Genomic DNA, 20,326 nt, shown 5'->3' with positions numbered 1-20,326 from the left:
AATTATATATTTTGTATTGATGTTCGAAGAATATGAAACTACTTTTTGGTGATCTCAATAATCTGTACATAATTAATCTCATCATCATCACGAAGTAAATGTGTCAAATTCTGCTTTGCTTTTTGTGTAATCTTAAATCACAGCAAAACATCTTTTGTTGACTTACGTTTCTGTCCCATAGTGATGTTTCAGGGATATTACATTACTGTACATTTTACTTGTTAGACGCTTTTATCCAAAGCAACTTACATTCTCAATACTGTGGGTAATCCCCACAGGAGCAATTTGGGGTGAAGTGTCTTGCCCAGGGACACAACGACATGCTGAATGCAGTGGGGTTTGAACCTGTGCTCCCCGAACAGCAACGCTCTATCCACTGTGTCACACGCCTCCTATTCAAGCAGATACTGTTGTTGTTTGGTTTCAGCAGCAGAAGGCTAAATAACTAATGTTATCCACTGATGTCAAATGTTGAGCAGTGACACAAGGCAATCATGGGAAGAGATTAGACTTATTCAAGACCCCCTTATAGGAATGCAGACAAGCCGTCAGCTTAGGCTGAAGGAAAAACTGACAAAAACTTTTCCGCTTTGACACTGAAGGTCAAATATTTTTCATATTGCAAAAAGGTTACTGCTGGAGTTTGTTTAGTTATAACATAGGAAGTCTTTTTGTATATGAATTAAACCATCAAAGAGCTCATCAGTCTGCAGTAAGTGTTGTTTAATTTTTTTTTTTTTTTTTATATCCCCATTAAACAAACTGTTTGAATAAGATGGGATAGCATGCTGCACAAAACATGTAACTATCAAGCTTGTTAGTTAAAAATAAAAAATATAATTGTTTTTTGATTATGACGAAACAAACCATAAAAGTAACACTAATGGCCTTTCAATTCTTCCATACTCTGTTCCAAAAGTGCTGTGTTACTTTCAAAGCTTCAGTCTGTGGTCGAAAGTCCATAAGAGTATTCCACCTGTAATCAGTGCTTTTAGATTCTTCCATGAAGGTTTCAGGTTTGGGTACTAAAGCAAGAAGTTCCTGGAGTTTATTCCCAAGACTGTGCTTCTACTAAGGGCGGTGTGCAATCTGAATGCAAGCATTTCCCTGGAAGGCTGCAGGGAATAAAAGTGTCCCAGTTAACGTCACACATGAAAGACTAACATGATTGGCTGCAGCTTTGCCTTGTGAGACGGACAATGATACAATTCCCTGGCTATTTGCAGGTATGTAATCAGTGAAGCCCACTACCCAGAGGAGGGGTTATTCTACATTGTATACTGGTGGGGTAAAATGTAGCTACTGATGTCCAAAGGAAGCACCTGTAATAGTGTTTTCCCCCCCACTTACAGCCTGCCTTTTTGCATCCTAAATGTATTATATAACAGTATGGCAAAGGGAAAAAAGGCCCATAACTCTTTTCTTATCATGCCCTGCTCTGAGTTATGAAGACCCCGGTGATACAGGTGAAGTTGTAAACCTCACAGTGACCAACGATAGATAACTTCAACACCTAAGAGTGAGGAGAATTGAGCAATTTAAGGTCTAAAACGTGTTATAATAAAAGTGATAGTCCACTTTTTGAAACAAGGACACATACTGTTTCCTCCGAAACCTCATGCCTACTGTATAGTGAAACCAAACTGCCATGTCTATTGTTACCAAAGGAGTTAAGCATGCTCACACTATTGTTTACAAATGCTGTTGGTTATAACTATATCAGCAATAATGTTGATAAGGTAAATGTGTGTGCTAAAGCTGAAAAGTAGTTATTTTGGCCAAAAATGTTTCTTTAATGTTTCATTTTGTATAATAATGGTTTGAATCCCTTACACTACTGTCAGAAAAGGGGAAAGTATGAACATATGGAACATTGCCATTGACAATTTATTTAGACTACAAAACCGTGTAGTTGTCTGCTTCTGCCAGTCAATTAACGGTTTACTTTAATTTAATCATTTTATCCTATTAGACATTTCTCTGAAATTATCAAAAAAAAAGCATCAAACTTGAGTTATGGCCAAAAACAGTGGTGTTGACCTTCGACCACAAAAGTTGAATCCGTTTCCTGGGTGAAAAGTGGATGTGAATGAAAGATTTGAAGAACTTCCTTCCAGAAATCCTAAAATATTAAGTCCATAACAATGGTTAGAACAGACGCATGTGAAGTTACAGGTGTAAATAAATATGTATCACACCATAGCTCTTTTTGTTGTATAAAGCAAGTTATCTTACTTTTCAGATATGCTCTCCTGTTTTCCCCATCTCCTCTGTTTCTGAGTTTACAGAGTGCTTCTGCTACACTCTGCTAAGTTCTCAAAACTCATCACCTCCTGAAAAACTCATGAAACATTATTCAGTGGAGCGGCTTGTTTTCTACCTTCCTGACACTCTCTGATTTCACTTCCCTCCTCTGTGTGCACATACAGTAGACACATTTATTTATTTTTTACTCAAACTGATCAGCTTAATGATGCAAGTTTAAAGACTACTTGTTCCCACCAGCTGAATGTGGATGATAGCTGTGTTCCATAAAGTCAGCCCACATACCCTCTCCACTACAGTGGGTTCATGCAGTGGCTGCTGGAGCAGATGGCGGATTTGATGTTTTTCTGCCACAAATTCCATTTCATGGGAAGAAGCTTAGTGAAGTGTTGTTACATGCTCTCACTGTGTATCCTCTGTATGTGTACATAAGGATTGATGTGGTAGTGTCATCTGCCATGCTTCTGACTGTGTGTGTTTTGTGTGTCTGCCTATGTCTGTGTGCACCCGATAAGAAGATACCCGTATGTAAACAAAGGTTTAAGCATATGCATTGATTAGACCCAAACTGATGTTTTGTTGTCTGGGAGTTTTACTCTACAAACAACAAAACATCTGTTAATACATTAACATTTCAGATAGCAGCACAAGCATGTACCTAAAATCAACATGTTTGTAATGGATCAAATGACAATGTGTTGGGCCAAATATGTGATGACCATACAGACAGTTATCATTATCCCTGCAGTTACTGTAGGGGCAGGTGATCGCAAGCAATTTGTTTTTCTGATAAACTGACATACTTTTCAAGAAACTCTTAGTGTGGAAAATAGTGTGGGACAATTTTCTGGGTTTATAGGGTTTCTTACATTATAAGTATTATAGTTATTATTAACAGAATTTCCATCACCATCTGCTGAACTGTGATATTTGACTGTGTCAACTGAGCTGCTGCAGAGTGTTCTGCTCTGCAAACAACAGAATTATGAAATTATGTAAATCTATGTACGCTATTTGTACAAATCAGCCAAAAATACAACACTGCTGACAAACATTATCTGTAATAAAGCAAAAATATTAGAGCTGGAGAGACATATTGTGTGGCTCTTGCATAAATTGGTTTAGAGCAGGGTTCTTCATCACTAGCGGGTCCTCAGTTACAGCAGGAGGAGGGGGCTGCTAAATTATTTTTCTGATAATGTTTTAAGTTGTTTTTATTTTAAGAGCAAAAAATATGCATTAAATGAATCCATTATATGATTCACAAATAGCAATTGGCCTATCCCTAGATAAAAAAACAACTCTCGAAGTAGTCCGACTATTACCCATGGATCCTGATCATAGGAGCTAGCTTACCAATGCTACATCACTATGCAGCACCTGTCCATAACAGCCAACTAGTAAGCTATGTCTACTATAACTGATTAGCTTTGAATTGTATTCAACATAAAAAGGTTTGTTTTATCATAGCACCTCAGGCTGCCTCACACCTTTTTCTATAGTAGCGGGACCATGCGCTGTCTCCTTGAGCTTAGGGGTCCTTGGCCTTAAAACAAGGTTAAAGACCCCTTGTTTAAAGGGTAGATGAGCCTCGAGTGTTGAGGGCCTCTGCCTATAAATACAAAAATACTCAATGTGTGGATCCACAAGTCACATTGAGTGAGATGGCCTCGTCTCAACTGTAGCCATGTTTCATCCCCTTGACACCTGCTGTCATCTGAATGATAAGATGAAAGACACAACACATCTTAAAGACTGAGCTTCAGCTAAATGCATGAATGAATACTGATTTTACACAGTCTGTAAGAAACGGACAGAAATGTAGCCCAGAGGGACTTGTCATGACCTGTCAAGACTTAAGAATGGGGTGCTATATCCAAACTATCAGATTATGATAATCAACCTCTTGCTCACTAGAGCAGTCCATCATCGACGAGGCATCATTTACATACAGTGTTACTAAGGGGCTTCTCGTGCGCTCTCTCCGAGCAACAGCAAGTCAATAAATACATTTTGATAAAGGTCATTTTGTTGACAATAACGCATTCCATTTCAGCTTAAATGCCATCTTGAAAATACAACTCTGTAAAATCCCCAGTAAATTAAATTAAATAATTGACATGGGTAACTATTCATGTAGTGAAAACCCATTAATTTAAATGTGGTTAACCCTACTATGATCTTTAAATAAAAAAAAACCTTTAGTCTGGGTTTTTCAGATGACAATTATAGTTGGGATGGAAAGCAGTGTTAGGGAGATTTCAGGGAAAGATTTCAACTCTGGTTCACTTCAGACTGAAAGTAAGATGTTTCCACCTCACCAAAGAGATTGTATTAAATATCAAAATTGTTCTGAAGAGTCAGCTCATCATAAGAATCTGAGAGTTGGGGAATATACTCATCTTAAGACCAAGATATTCCAAAAAGACAGCCTTGAAAAGGGAGATTTTAAATATTGAAACAACTTGCCCTGACCTAAGAGCTGACAGAGCGCTAGGGAGCTAACTCTCTGATAACTTCCGTGTTCAAGAGGTTATTTTTGAATTTTAGCTGGAAGAACAAAATGTGATGTAAATTTGGCTATGGTCTACAAGAAAAAGCTAAATGTTTGATGACATGGAAAACATATCATTAGTTGTTAATTGCATTGGAAACACAAATTGCCATTCTCCCCTTGCCCGCCCACCCATTACAATGCAACACATTATAATGCTTTGTTTTCCAAATGCATTATAACCCAGACTTAATGGAATTCTTCCTTCATTTATTCAAGGTCAAAGCTCATCACTCCCACAGTGCTTTGCATTGTAAATCTTCCTCTCAACATGTCTGTGGGGATATTTGAATAATTTGAATTTTTCTGTAGTTGTCTAAATATCAGTATACTTCCAGTGAATAGTGATGCTGTGTTTGGAAAAAAATATCACCTTGGACAAACATTATTAAAAAAAAACAATAGTATTTTAGAATACACAAGTTATTGAGCCGTTTCCGCTCTACATCCTGAACTCCTCCCTTCGATGCAATGCACTTCCGTTTTGGCGGACTGGGTTTGTTTTGCTAGCTAGCTCCGTTGTGCCGACAAAGCACTGATATCGCAGAGACAAAGAGGATATAACAATTACAACATGAAGAAAAGTGGTTCGGGAACTACGTGTGCGGTAGTTGGTTGCAATCACTCGAGAAAGCACCTGAACGAGTGGTTAGATAGAGAGTGCTACGACCACAAACCAGCACCCAGCACCCAGCCATGTTGTTCATTAAATACAGATAAACACAACAAATACTGCATGCGTTGTATTTTTTAATATTATATATGAATATTTTCATAGTGATGTAATTGTGTGGGCTGCTTTTATATTTTAATTTGTAATACCTGTTAGGATTAAACATGTGATCTTTCTTGTTGAAGCCATTTCTTTAGTTTCCTCTCAACAATTAATTCATTCAGTGTTATTTATGTACAGTATGAGCTTAATATGAATGATGAACTGTGTTAAAAGAAATTGTAGCACTCTAAGGAACATATGAAATGCAATAATGCAATAACAGTGCAATAATGAAATTAAATTACATCAAACTTTATTTTCACTCAAACAGTACAGGCACATATGATATATTGCACAGCATAAAGAGATCATGTAAATTGTGCATTATGTAAACAACAGACAACTGTTGGCTCCTGTGGGCATGACCTAAATAAGGCAGTTTATTTTGGTTTTATGCTGGGCCACGTCGTCATGTTATCCTCCCAGTTTTGCACTGAATTCGGGTGGGGGAGAGTAACGCCATCTCCAGTCAAAGAAGTAGAATCGTGTTCCCAAGCTAGCATCACTGTTAGCATCGAAATCGCTGTGTTTACACCAGTGCCCGTCTGACTGTTTACATCGGTTTACACCGACAGACGCTGTGCAAAAGACTTCCGGCGGAAATGAAGTGCATTTGTGTAGTGTCATGGCGCTACCCGTGTTTTGGCGCGTAAACTTGTCTATACCAAGGGTGTTTCTCAATGTCGAGGAAGGCTCCTCCAGAGTCACTATTTCAAGGATGCTACGTCATCGAGTCCCGCCGAAGGACTGTTCCAATGTCCAGGATCCTTGGAATTCTACCAAGGCCGGCGTCCTTCGTTGTGGGAAATGTCGAGGCTGCACATGTGTATCCTCCGCGGTCTTAAAATCCCCCACAATGCTTTGCGACCAATTTCCAAAATCTTTGGCGGAAATCACACTCCATTTAAGGCGGGCCCTCGCATATATGACGCCCACCTGCACATCTGTTAGCCTGTTCCGCCATTCTTCGTTTTCCGAGGCTAGGAAGGATTCTTGCCTCGCTTCTGAAGGACCTGACTCGGAAGACATGTCCTACCAAAGAAGCGTCCTCGACATTGGGAAACACCCCATGTCTTGATTTGGTGTTATCTGCTGGAGATGTCTTATCACTGCAGCTGAGAGTCATTTCCCACTGAAGCAGGTTATCAACTCAGTTACACGATAAGTGAGCAAGCCTCAGTGTTCACAGCTGGTTGTGTGAGATTATTGTCAGATACAGAACCAAACACTCAAATTGGGATCAATAAAGTACAATCTTATCTTATCTTATTTTATGAGTATGGCATAGGGGTAGGTGATATAGCCAAAAACTTGTATCATCGTACATGTATAAATCACGTTAAAGTAATTGTTCTGGAAGTTTGATTTAGAAATGGTTTAAAATAACAATAGTGTGGCCTCATTCATATTTTTTCCTCATCCTCTTGCTGCTCTGTATTTAAAATGTCACTCTTATCCTCTATGTCTGCCCAAATCAAGTTACCTTGTGAGGTAGCTGCTTTGCTACAATAATGTCACGAGATCACACACGAGAACCAAACCTCACCAAATCCTTAAAATGGCATACTGGCACTCATCCAAGCCTGACAAACACAATTCTGCCAACTGAGGACAACATGCAGTGTGGTGTGGCACTACATCCACACAATACAATGATCGATGGGTATCAACAAGGCTGTTCAAATCTGATGACAGTCATTCATGGCCATGTTAAAGTTCACAGTTTACTGGACCACCAGATTTGCCCAACAAAAACAAGCAAACACGGAGCAAATCCAAATTCATTAACTGTTGCATTCAAGCAATACAGTAGTAATTAGCTTCCCATGAATGACTTGATTCTCAAGAAACTTCTGAGTATAGCTTGGAGACAAACATGTAAATGGAAACATTCCCACTTACCAATATTCATGACTAAAATGGAAAAAAAAAGTATATCAGTATTAAATTATTGCTTTATTTTCTTACACAGCAAAGTCACGTATAATAATTATAATAATATTAATAAATAAATATAAATAAAGAGAAATAAGCTATGAAGAAACAGAAAAATAATGGTAATAATAATGAAAGAAGTTCAATTAAATGGGAAATGGATGAATAGGTGAATTAATCAGAAAAGGAATAAATGTGTATGTGTGTGGATATATATATATATATTTATAATACATTTTTTGTTTTAAAAATAATAATGAGGAAACAATGAATATTGTGAAGTAAATCATGTATAAATACAATGCCATATGCATACATAAAATGTAACTGACACTGTAATCCCCCTACCCCCCCATCCTTCATGTTATTGTCCTGTCCTGTTTGTGATGTGTGTGAGCCATGTCCTTGTCCTTATGTTTTTGTCTTTGAAAATGTCTATAAAATATAAATGTTAAAAAAAGCAAAGACAAGTTTTCTTCAACTCTGACGATTATAGGTCAGTCACTTAAAAACTGGCCATCTGTGGGGATTTATTTTAGGATAGATTAAAGATATAACGTAGATAAGAAATTGTATTTTTGATAGCAGATAAACTCATTTAGAGATAAGTAAGTTGGATGTCATCCCATCAAATGTGCACTTTAAAAGATGGCGTATAGGACACGGACGCAGTGAGAATAATAAAACGTCTTGAAAAAAAAGAGTTGGAAATGAAACAGAAACAAGTGATATTGCAGTATTGCCTCTCCCTAGGCCCTTTATTCTTTTTGGCCCATGTACTCTTGTTCAAAATAAAATAATCTGCAATCCAGACTGAAGCAAGGAAAGATGTGCCAACTGCTTTTTCTCTCCTCCATTTGAATCAAATAAAATGGGCTAATCATTATGAAAAAGTCTGATTTACTCTAAATTCTATTCCTAATTTGGTTATAAAGTCAAATTGGAAACTGCATGTATATGTACAGGAACATGATTGTAGCGATATACTGTAATACACATGAATCTCAGACAAATTGCAGATAAATAACACTTCTAAACTATATGTGATGTCAATTTCATTGTTTAATTGTAGCACAAATGTATAACTTCTTGAGGCTAAGATCCTATTTTTTCTCTTTTAGGATATTTTTATTCCAGTTAAAATATAACACCTGTCTATAAGGTCACCCTTTTCAATAAGGACTACTAAGGGTCCCTGTGTAGGTTCAAGGTTCAAGGTTCTTTATTTTGTCATACTTAGGTCACAGGCTTCTCCAACAGTGCAACACAATAACGCAGATAAACAGAAAAATATAGTGCAAGTAAATAGTAAATACAAAAAGAAAAATAGTTTAAAAAAGCGAAATAGCACAATAAGAGTCTATATGCAAGTTATTGGAATGATATATTAGATAAATAGATAAATAATTTCTAAGTAGCAGATGAATGTTATGGATTTTGTTTCAGCAGTTCGGGCGTTTAACAGATGTTGTTTTTACCAGTTCAGGTGTCTTATTGCCTTTGGGATGAAACTGTCCCTGAGTCTGGTGGTTTTTGTCCGGATGCTGCGGTAACGCCTCCCAAACGGCAGCAGACAGAACAGTTTGTGGCTGGGGTGAAGTGCCACTTAAAAAAAATATTACAGACACATCCCTCAGTGTACATTATAATGCAGCATCAGTACTTGGGTGTGTTGAGATCTTTATGAGGATCATTCGTCTGATGTCACCCAGCTTCACATCTCTGCTTTAATATAGTCCATTACTTCTAATCAACCCATGACACTACTGTGGGGGCAATTTATGTTACTCCGTCTACTTCCAAGTTACTTTTTAATGTAACACTCCATCATTGATCGGGTATGTGGTATTATCTCTAAATCATCGGCTCAAAGAGCAAAACAAAAGCAAAACATTAAAGTTTAGTGAACTTCTTTCATATTGAATGGTGAATGAAGAGCTAGGGTTGATTGGTTGCACAGCCAAATGTAGTGTTGAATAAATCAAAAGCACACAGTGTGACTGCTTGGTAAAAACTCATTTTTTCAAAGAGCTTTTTCTAAAATAATCTTTGTAGAAGTCTTAAAGTTCTTTAAAAAATGTAAATGCACAACAAACATTCAATTGTTTCTACTCAAAACTGAGAAATAACTTGTCTGAAAAAGATCATTAGGAGCAACACTGATTGATGAATATTTAAATGCGGAGAATAAAGAAGATGGGAAAAATAATGACAAGAGACACCAAGGGTGAACCCAACCTACTCTCAAAGCAATAATCAGGAAGGAACTTCAATTCGGAAAATGTTATTAAAACATCAGTCAGATTTGCTAAAACAAACACATGTGTGCAATGCCCAAACCATACATTTAAACTAAAACAGCATCTGATGGGGGGGGCAAACACAGCCAACAGAAAGGAAGTCTCTCTTCTTAGAAGCCAAGCAGCCTTCAGAGTTCAAGCGAGCCAGTAACGGTGAAAAAAAAGCATATCTTTGAAGCATTTCACCTCAAGACCTGACCTGTATCACAAGTTTCATGCACTGTTTGCTCTCAGCACGGAACAAACATGAACTAAGGTTAAAAAAAAAAAGCAACACCTACAACTAGCTTTTGCAAGTACTGGCAACACTTAAGAAATAACAAATACAACATTAACACTGGACTATAATAGTGTACTAGATGCATTAAAGCATGGCATCTGTTTGAAATAAATTGCACAAGCAACATTAAAGCTCAGTCTAAGCCTATCTGAACATAAAAGAAAGGGACAAGCTGTCAGGTCTGGCAGGAAATACAGCACACTGTGCAGAATTACAGCATGTTAAGATAATCGAGTATGTACGCATGAGTACTTACAGTAGTGAAGTTAGCCGGGTAGCAATTATCTCCTCGAAAGGTGCACTGCAGTAGCATTTCCCCGATGTCATGACCCGTACGATTATAGAAGTCAGTCATGTTGAACTGTTTGGGCTTGAAGTTCTGAAAGTTCGCCTTATCCTTTAGAGCAGCCAGAACCTCGGGCTCAGCCAAGTGTGTGTTGGCTATTTGGTAGTTATTATTCAGGAGGGCCAAGAGCTCTCCCACATGATACAGATCATTTCTTGTGATTTTGGAGAAGCGAAATTCGTTGAGGTTACAGAAGGTAACGGCTGGGAAGGTGAGGTTCGGCGCCGCCACTTCGTCTAGTTTGGTTACGTGAGGATACTCCAGGTAATAGGACACTCGATCCATGCACACCAACATCAGTAAGCTTAGTGAACCAAGAAAGGAAATAGTCCAAAGAAACCGACGGAATGTCATGTGCCCATAGGCAAAAATGTGACTCATGCCATGTAGGGTGGATATGTTGGCAAAAGCGTGCAGGTTGGAAGGCCTGGTGCTCTCAATGCTTTCCTCTGAGCTTTCTTTCATGGCTGTAGAGTGCTCAATACTGTCTGCCCAAGAACTTCAGGTTAAAGACTTTGCTTAGCAACAGTAATAGCAGAATCCAGCCGGCAGTGTTGGTTTGGCACACTGCTTCTTTATTTCCTCCAGAAGTGTTGATGGTGTCAATAAATAGCTACCTTAAAATGGTTGGCAGTCTCTGTAACAGTTTTCTTTTTCATCACAATTCACCTTCCATTGGTTGTCAGCTCTTCCTGTTGTCCCAGGTCCCCCCCGTTCTTTCAGGCTGCTATTTTATTATCACCAAAGCTGTCTCTCTCACTCCCTGCTCAGCTGTCCTTTGTAGCGGCACCCAACACAATGACAGCTCCAGAAACACCCACTTCTACCAAAACGCAATGCCTCCTGATTCCTGAGTGCTGTGAAAAAGGACAAGAATACAAGGGACAAGAAAAGAAACAGCAGACGTAAAGGATAGAGGCGAGAGATGAGGGGGGGACCGCAATGAAAAGGGCTAGCGCTTGGAGAGAGGTGCTAAGCCTCAGCAGTCAATGGGACCCTTCCTCCTCTAACCGAAGAGAATACCTCTACATCGCTGTGATAATGGGATGCAATGGTTTTGTGAATGGAAGTAATCAAAGAGAGAAATGGCTCACGGGTCCCTCGCAGCCACCTTCCTCTTTCGCTCGTGCCTTTTTTGATCTTCTTCTGTCTTCCAGAAATAAAAATGAGGGGGTCACAGACCTCCGACCAGCCCACCACTGTGCTTGACAACCAGCGTTCACGGCTCCCACGGGTTTTAGTTCCTTATTTGCACAGATCCTCAGTTAATAGGGAAGACCACCTCTTGATGCTTTATGTCCACCCCCCACCAGTATGACCACTAATGCCGCTTCGAGACCTCCAGCTTTAGTCCTGTTAACATACAGATTTATATTCTGCCGTGTGGAACCTTTCACTCTCTTTTTCGCTTCCTCTCTCTCACCCACCACTCCCCCATTTCTTGCTCTCTCGCTCTTTCGGTCTCTCTCTCTCTCCCTCTCCCTCTTTAGTAGTCAGGATCCATCCCACTGCTGAATGGCTGCTTTGCCTGTGTGTCTGTTCTCACACGGGAAGTCTTTCAATCTGGACACCACCTTCAATGTGTTATTATTATCTAATCTGCTCCAAAAGCCTCTGCCGCCAACATGTTTGCACCGATACAAGAATGCTACAGGTTGCACATTATTTAGAGTGATAAACATAAAAGAAAGGTCCTTATTTTAACCTTTTCATAGAGCATATATATGACCAAAATCAGCTGGTTCAATGTTTTCTTCATTATTACAAACACATCATTAATCATCAGATTATATATCTTTATATATTTTATTTTATTTTAACAGCATGGGTTAAATAATTCCACATTTGTGGTAGTTCCAAGGAAAGGACCAATCCCAAAAGCATGTCACACTCTGGCTTTATCAGTCCATGCTGTGTGTGACTACGTGAGATTTTCAGGCTTGATCAGTAATGGAATTTCTGATATGACTGGGGTTAATATTCCACTACACTATTCTGTGAAACCTTTTCATTTCACCAAGGACCAAACAAGATTATCACTCATTGGCTACCCGGGGATGTCTAATTATCATAACAATAGGTGAACTGCCAAGGATATGACCAAAGCCCTTGAGGATTAAATCAATATTCTACCCTAGTAACCATGCACAGAGAGCATAGCAACCATTAACCACAACACCATAGAATGCAATGGCATGGTGTGCAATTCATATACAACTACGTAAACAACTGCATCTATAAACTTTCAAGAAATCCAATGTCAACCACACATTGTTAAAGTCCAGAGGCAATTTAAAACATGCTCACTGAAGGAAATGCAACATGATGCCTGAAGTGATAGACTACTGTGGTTTAAAATCCCCCTACCACAGTATCAGTTTTCACCTGACAGGAAAGGCTAAGACTTAAAATAGGTCTACCAAAACAATGTCTGAGATATTGCAATTTCAAAATGACAAGACAGCAGCCTTTCTTGGGCTTCTGCCACCCAAAAGCACGACAAGCTAAACAAAAGTACACTTATATAAACTCATAACTTTGTGACACCTTAAGTAAATCCAATATTATTTCTTGTCAAAACGTAACTGACTTGATGAAGATGAATGTACTGGTGGTTGATTCTTAACGTAAGGCTAGATAATCCTCTCCTGTACTTAAAATGTATAAAGCTGCACTTTGTGTTCACAGTCATGACCCACAATGACTAATGTGCTTAAAAGAAGAACCACTTAACATTGATGGATGATGCTATAGACATTTAACATATGGGACCTTCCCTGAGGTTTAAATGTCATCATTCTCAAACAGAGCCAAGTATGCCAATGTTTCCAACAAAATGCTGACAACGTACAATCCTTTTAGATACTGCCTATAACAGAAATATGTGATATATTAGTGAGCATGTAGGAATCACTAGAGATGTATGCTGTGTTTTCCTGAAAATGCCGTAATAACCAAATTAAGAGCAGCAACCGTGACGTGTTCAGGTGCCAATCCGGGAGCATGGTGGAAGCACAGGTAGTCGACTATGACCTGATCCTCAGCTTTATGCCCATTATATTAGGTGACCTTCAAGAGAAACCTAATCTATTATTTGAAAAAAATAGCCAACCCTAGAGTTAACATCCCGTGAATAATACATACGCAGTAGCCGGAAAATGATTTAAGACCTCCCAAGAAATGTACATTATGCAAAAAAAGTACATTTTATAGATTATATATATATAATGATAAATATTCAACATTAGAGTAGTGTGATTTTTTTTCATGCTTGTTGCATTAATCTGCTTCTTTCCATATTTAGTTGTATAATTAAATACTCTTTACGCTGCATTTATTTGCATTCTCTACATTTGGGTGAAAGTTGTCCTGAGTTAAAATGAGCCAACTTTAATCCCAACTTCACACTGGCAGGCATGTCTGTTGTTGCAGATTGCAGGATGAAAGTGGTGGACTTTTCATCAGTAATTGGCTTTCAAGTGGATGGTAGAATGCACAGCATAATGCAGTGAATATTAATAAGGTAGGGGTAATATTTGAGGCACTGCTGAGCACTGCACTCTCTTTTTGGGGCCTTTGAGTTTGACTTCATAAACTAATGTGCTGAACAATTCCAGGACTAAAATACCTCTGGCTTCATAACTCACATAATGCTTTAACTGCCTGTTAACTAGCCAGATGTGTTTGTAAAAGCAATACAATAGTATAAAGATGCAATAACATGTATAGGCTAGTTGACTCCTAATGCAGAGTGGGATAAGAGTAAGAAGTCATTAACATAACGTCTGATATTGTGTGCCCACCTGACAGAGCACAAAGCATAATTCTGCTCTTGTCTATAATCGGTTTTCCTTTGTTATATATTTAAGCAATAGCTCACGACAGGCCGTGGTATACGCTCATATATCACAGCTAAGGGGCGTGGTTCGGCCCGACGCGAAGCGGAGGCCTGAAGTGAGCTATTGCTTTTATAAAACGGTTACCAAGTGTGGCAATATAAAAGAAAAATACACACTCTAATTTAAATAGTTTTTATTAGTAAATAATGATGTTCAATATAAAATAGTGCCTCAGTTGCCTTCTGCACGAAACATAGTGCGAGGTGGTTGCTATGCAACAACACTAACAGCTAGCGAACATATTAGACAGAGAGCGTTGATCCATTATTTGGCTATTTATTTACATTCATTTGTATGTTGCACCCACTGAAAAACTGTCCAGCATCAGTAGAATGCTTACGTGGTTACTTGTATAGGTTGAGGTTGTTCTAGGGAGCTGTTGCTTGGCGTGGCGAGAATATTGCTCCACTTTATCCGGTCCCCGAGATTCGGCTTCCAGTAGCTCTGGAGAAAGCTTTCGCACCTGTGGCCAACAACGGTCATCATTTCTCTGCTTTGTTTCAAGACCCGCATCAGAAAGCTTTTGAATGGTGGTACTTTTCCAGTTGGTCTACCTGCTCTTCACGTAGCTCTGCATGTCGTTGTTTAGGTGCATTTTAGAAAGCATCTTATGCTTTCTAAAGCATCTTATGCTTTCTAAGTTTGTTTCGTAACGGAAGAAATGTAAATATATTTATAAAACTGACAAGTCAAATCAAGCAATCTGATTGGTCGATAGCGTTTTTGCGGACCTCTTTGATTACAGATTTGAAAACATCGTTGCTTGCTTTAAAGTAGCACAATTCATTATGTCAAACCTTGGAAAGTATCTAGATATCCCTGCCCTAATGCCAAAGGAACTGCACACTGAATATGTTTTGCCGTTTGATGTCTATGTCTGGACCGCTGCGTAAAAAGGAGAGTTTCTGCCCCGTTACTTCTCCGCTGCTTTCTTGTTCCAGTTTGAAAAGTTTGCTTTTCAGCACAACTGTATACTGTTTGTCTCAGGCGCGGAGAGATACTGACTTGTTGTGAAAAGTAACTTACAATTCTACCCGTGGTATACGCTCAGTATATCATGGCTAAGAACCAATCAGATTGCTTGATTTGACTTGTCCGTTTTATAAATAAATATATATATATATATATTTGATCATACTTAATTTAAACAATAAACATTTTAGTTCAAATGTTTGTGTTAAGTTTAGTTTTTTCTGCTGTGCACATCCAGGAATGTGTTGTTTGATATTCAACACCAGCTCTGGGATAATGCACATTAAAATGATGAGCATAGCCAGAAAAGATAAAACATAATCAATGCTAATGTATGAAAAGCTAACTGACACCAGGATTTCCGATAATTGAAGGGAATAAAATAGCTTTTATGTTGACTAATTTCTAGATTGATTAGGTTAGTCAACAATGCATAGCCACAACAATGTTATTCATACTGCTGTAGCCAAAAAGCTTTTGAAAAAAATAATTCCGTCTGATATGACAAGTAAACAGTACCGCAACAATGTTGAGAGCGCCACTCTCATTATGTTGGATATTAAGTAAGATGCTATAGGACTAAAGTTCGGCTAGCAAAAAAAAAATCCTGCAACAATCAAATTGCCAGGATATGATGTAGAGCTAAAGGCAGCAATTACAGTAAATCATTCGTGGTGATGCCCAAGTTATGCAGATTGGACAAGCCCCTCAGATAAGAGATTACCCTGTTAGGAGATGAACCCTGCAGTAAAGCAGTCAACATTTAAGAGCACATACATCACTAAGTTAAGAAGGAGCAGGAGAAATGCAACACTGCACCAACACGGCAGTGCCAGTACAGAGGAGCTAGAACATTTAGACTGAAAGTGTGATCCTTCAAAACTATGCCCGCCTCTAAGCCCCTTGTTGTATCTATATACAATATTCAGCAGCTTACACAAGTACACTGCAAATACATGAAAAAACAGTGATTGCAAAACTTCATTGCAAACCTAAAAAAAAATCATAATGGTCACAAAATGCCTTTTCAACTGAAAGGCAAGGCAAGGCAAGGCAAGGCAAGGCAAGGCAAGGCAAGGCAAGGCAAGGCAAGGCAAGGCAAGGCAAGGCAAGGCAAGGCAAGGCAAGGCAATTGTATTTATATAGCACTTTTCAGCATGTGGCGATTCAAAGTGCTTTACAGATTAAAAGCAAAAGACATTTAAGTAGTGTATGAAAGATGGAGAAGATCATCTAAATGTTTTTCCTGCTTGGTATCAAATAAGGGGCAACATGATAAAGCTTTGAGTGTGGATATGTTCACAGAAACACAACCTGTTATATTGTATAAAAGACTGTGAAACATCTTGGGTATTTGGCAACTACATAGCAATCACCGCAGGAATGAAGCTAAGCTTTGTTCTATTAAGCTACAAACCCAGCAGAAAATAACAAAACAAACACTCATCGTAGCCTTTAGCAATATGTTGATATGAAAGGTTGCGATAAACAGTACAGCACATTTTCATTTTTTCTGTCACCGTCAGACACACCAAGCGAGGTAGCAGATGTGAAGCACACATTGACTCACCCTTTTTTCATCTTCTCTTCACAGATGAAACAAGCAAACCGCAGAAATCTGCCAGTGAACAGAGAGAAGAAACGGCCTTCACAATACCGTCAACCAATAGCTGTTATTCAATTTGTTTGACAGTGGCTGCAAATGACCTTGCATAAATGCTGTTCGAGATAAGGGCCCTTTCATATGTAATCTACTGCTCAATTATCTGCTGTGCTTGTGGAGAACAACACTGAGAAGAGAAGAAGAAAAAGTCCAAGACCCTGAACACAGGAATGGCAATGTACTGAAGAGATCTGGCACTAATTACATACTCAAATGTGTTGTTTATCAAACCAAATGCACCTGTTTCTTCTAGAAAAATAAATAAAAGCAGATATTTTGGTAAATCTAAAAGAACATCAGAGGGTCCTTGAAGTTATACAGGAAAAACCTTTTATGCAAAAGAGAAGGATCTCTGTGCTGCACACTGAAAAATGTCATATTGCTTAGGCTGAATAATATTAATAATTGTTGTGAGCAAAGCTGTGTAGTGCATTATAAGTGACAGATAGAAATACGACCCTTTACATCTTGTTTTGTTCAAATGTATATAAATAACTGTGAATTGCTGAAGGTTTTCAGTAATGAGTCCAGAGCTATTTCAAACCCAAATTGTTTCCATGAAGATGTTGTTATAGCAATGCTCCACTGATATAGCTCCCAGGTGTCTGTCTTAACACTACTGTCAATTTACTTCACATTCTAAAACCCTAAATAGCCTATTTAATACAGAGTGAATTTGCAACATTTCTTCTCAAATTCACAGCTTGCCTACCATGTTTTTATGTGTTTGATTGGTGTATCTAAAAATGTATTGACACCTCAGTTACATGTTTAAAAACAACTGTCCCTGGCTATGATAGTAAAGAATGACCATGATAAAGTGCTTCAGAGCGATGTGTTTGTTTGATATAAAGGAAGTCTTTGTGCTCAGTTTCTTCAACTGCTTTGGGTCACATCAATCAAACAGATTATATGATACAGAGGCTATGACATAGCAGGCCTATATTAAATATAGATGAAACACACACATATCACACAAGATAGATACATCTCTGACTTGTGTTGTTGGCTGAGCCTATTATTTAACTGGTGTGTCATCATGAGGACATTTCTACTTATTGAAATGTATATACAGGAGATAATGTTCCACTAAAATACAAAAAATACAATAACAATGTCAGATGTTGGGAATACTCTGCTTTAAGACAAAACGCATTAGTGGTCAAAGTCAGTATGCCGTCATATTTATTCCTCAATTGCGATATTAAACAACACAACAATAGCCAATTAAGATGATACACTCTTTATCGGAAAAAACATCACAGGAATATCTGAACAAAGAAAATACAGGCCTGAAGCTGACACTTTTTTATCCCAATCATCAGCATGTAAATCTAAAATGTGTCAAGGTGTTCTACATATAAAAGCGTGCAGGACAAATGCAAGCTTGGGGATGTAAACATACCATTACTAACCAAACAATTACCCCCTTATGTACAATTACACCTCACAGTGACACCAAATATACCTGAAATACATTACAGTACAGCGAGAGGGCAGATGCTCCCTTTACCAGTGACAAGCGTTGTGCACCTATTGGCCATAAGACATAGTACATTGTATAAATAATATAAAAATGTTTCTGGTATCTGAATGTGATGAGGATATGCCTACATTATAAATTGACAAGGAAAACTAAAAACAATCATTAGCACAAAGCTACAATGTTACTATTCAATTGCTTTGCAGTTTGTTCAAATTAGGAGCTTGTTAAAACACAAAATACTTACAGCACCAAGTAAATGTAATCTGAATTTAAACGCTAGGGACTTAAAACAGCACTCTAGTATATTAGAAAGCTTCAGGACTGGACACTTATAGTGCCATACGTATCCGCTTCCACATACTTCATCAAACAAAATTAACCTGGGGGGGTTTGGGGCGGGTGTCTGGTCCTGCTTTAATCCAACCTTGATGATAATATCATACCTTTTTTAACAAGTTTACATTAATCTATCAGCAGGAAACAATGCAGGCCTACATGTGGATCAAGAGCGTGCTTCCCATAAAACTCATGGTGACTATAATGCAACTCAAAAGTGTGTCCTGTAAATGCTATTTCATATCAATATAACCCTAGCGCTAATATATTGTGTTAGCTACAAGATACACCGACGATTGCAATGGATTCCAATATGCAGGGAGACAACTCTAATTGAGAGATTGAATGCAGCTTGAATATTAGTACAAGTGTGCCACCCAGTGGACACCAATAGTATGTGCAATGGTAAAACTCTACCTCCATTTATCACTTTATTACCGTAGTAAAAAAAGTACTGCAGTAAAAGAAAAGGAATAAAACATTACCTGCCTAGATTAAAACGTATGTTTGTGAGGGCTCTTAGTTACACTTTCATTCCTTATTGTTGTCATCAATGTTATTTTAATATGGAGCGAAAGCCTATCCGCTCAACAAACAATTAAACAGGTGGGTCCAATCAGTCACTAATTAACGAACGCTATATAGGGTTACAAACAGCCGTCCCCTCGAGCCCGAAAACAATTCCTAAAGCACTCGATAAAGCGGTTGACTTACTTAAGATTGTCAAAGTAGTTAGACACTGTTTAAAATGACTAATGATGCATCTAAAAAGAAGGGGAAGGGCCCGGGAGAGAAAAAGGGCAAACGAAAGGCCAAAAGAAGAGAGACTTACGCGATGTACATCTACAAAGTTTTGAAACAGGTGGGTGGAACAAAAATAAAACGTGTAAATGCTTCAATGTTACAATTGAGTAACCCAGCTTTTCCTCTCTACCGTCAAAGGTGCATCCGGACACGGGGATTTCCAGCAGAGCGATGAGTATCATGAACTCCTTCGTGAATGACCTGTTTGAGAGGATCGCCACAGAGGCCTCGCGACTGACTCAGTACAACAAAAGGTCCACCATCACCAGCAGAGAGGTGCAGACCGCCGTCCGGCTGCTGCTGCCCGGGGAGCTGGCCAAGCACGCGGTGTCCGAGGGAACCAAGGCTGTCACAAAGTACACCAGCTCCAAATGAAGACTTCAATGCCACACACTTTCTGTGACAGAGATTTCAAACTTGTGCACCTGTTGTAGTTTTTGTTACGTTGTTGAATTCAATAAAACATAAGCACAAAAAGCTTTTCTTTCCATTTGATGTAATCTCTTGTACTACTTTCATTTAGAGTGTAAAGTCATTATGAGCCACTAGATGGGGTAATTGCCTCGGTGTTGTGTAAGCCTACGAAACATTACATTTAACAAACAAATGCACTGCAGTTTGGCGAAAACACATGTGCAGTGCTACAATAACCTACAGGCATGGTATCCGTATTATGGTACATTAATCTGTTCACTTTGGATAATATCTAGC

At 38.5% G+C, this 20,326-nt stretch overlaps 2 protein-coding genes across 4 annotated transcripts in view; one reads left to right on the top strand and one right to left on the bottom strand.

Moving 5' to 3' along the window:
- The window catches only part of LOC307017647 (acid-sensing ion channel 1C), a 97,287-nt gene extending 85,401 nt beyond the window's left edge, over positions 1-11,886 (bottom strand). For 2 of the 3 annotated variants that reach the window (XM_079647300.1, XM_079647301.1), the window contains exon 1: positions 10,366-11,885. In XM_079647300.1, the coding sequence (XP_079503426.1) occupies positions 10,366-10,920 (555 nt within the window). In that variant the 5' untranslated portion in view covers positions 10,921-11,885. Of the gene's footprint in view, positions 1-10,365 lie in introns of all 3 variants that reach the window. The other variant, XM_079647303.1, reaches the window with a different exon arrangement.
- Positions 11,887-19,462: 7,576 nt separating this feature from the next.
- Positions 19,463-20,110, top strand: h2bk1 (H2B.K variant histone 1). Its single transcript, XM_079652507.1, has 2 exons — positions 19,463-19,673; positions 19,754-20,110. The coding sequence occupies exons 1-2, from the start codon at positions 19,560-19,562 to the stop codon at positions 19,988-19,990; spliced, it is 351 nt and encodes a 116-aa protein (XP_079508633.1). The 5' UTR covers positions 19,463-19,559; the 3' UTR covers positions 19,991-20,110.
- Positions 20,111-20,326: the final 216 nt, after the last annotated feature.

The sequence above is a fragment of the Notothenia rossii genome (assembly GCF_949606895.1).
Source record: "Notothenia rossii genome assembly, chromosome: 9".
Classification (NCBI taxonomy): Eukaryota; Metazoa; Chordata; class Actinopteri; order Perciformes; family Nototheniidae; genus Notothenia; species Notothenia rossii.
The sequence above is the reverse complement of the archived record's forward strand: the minus strand, read 5'-3'. Positions and strand labels throughout refer to the sequence as shown.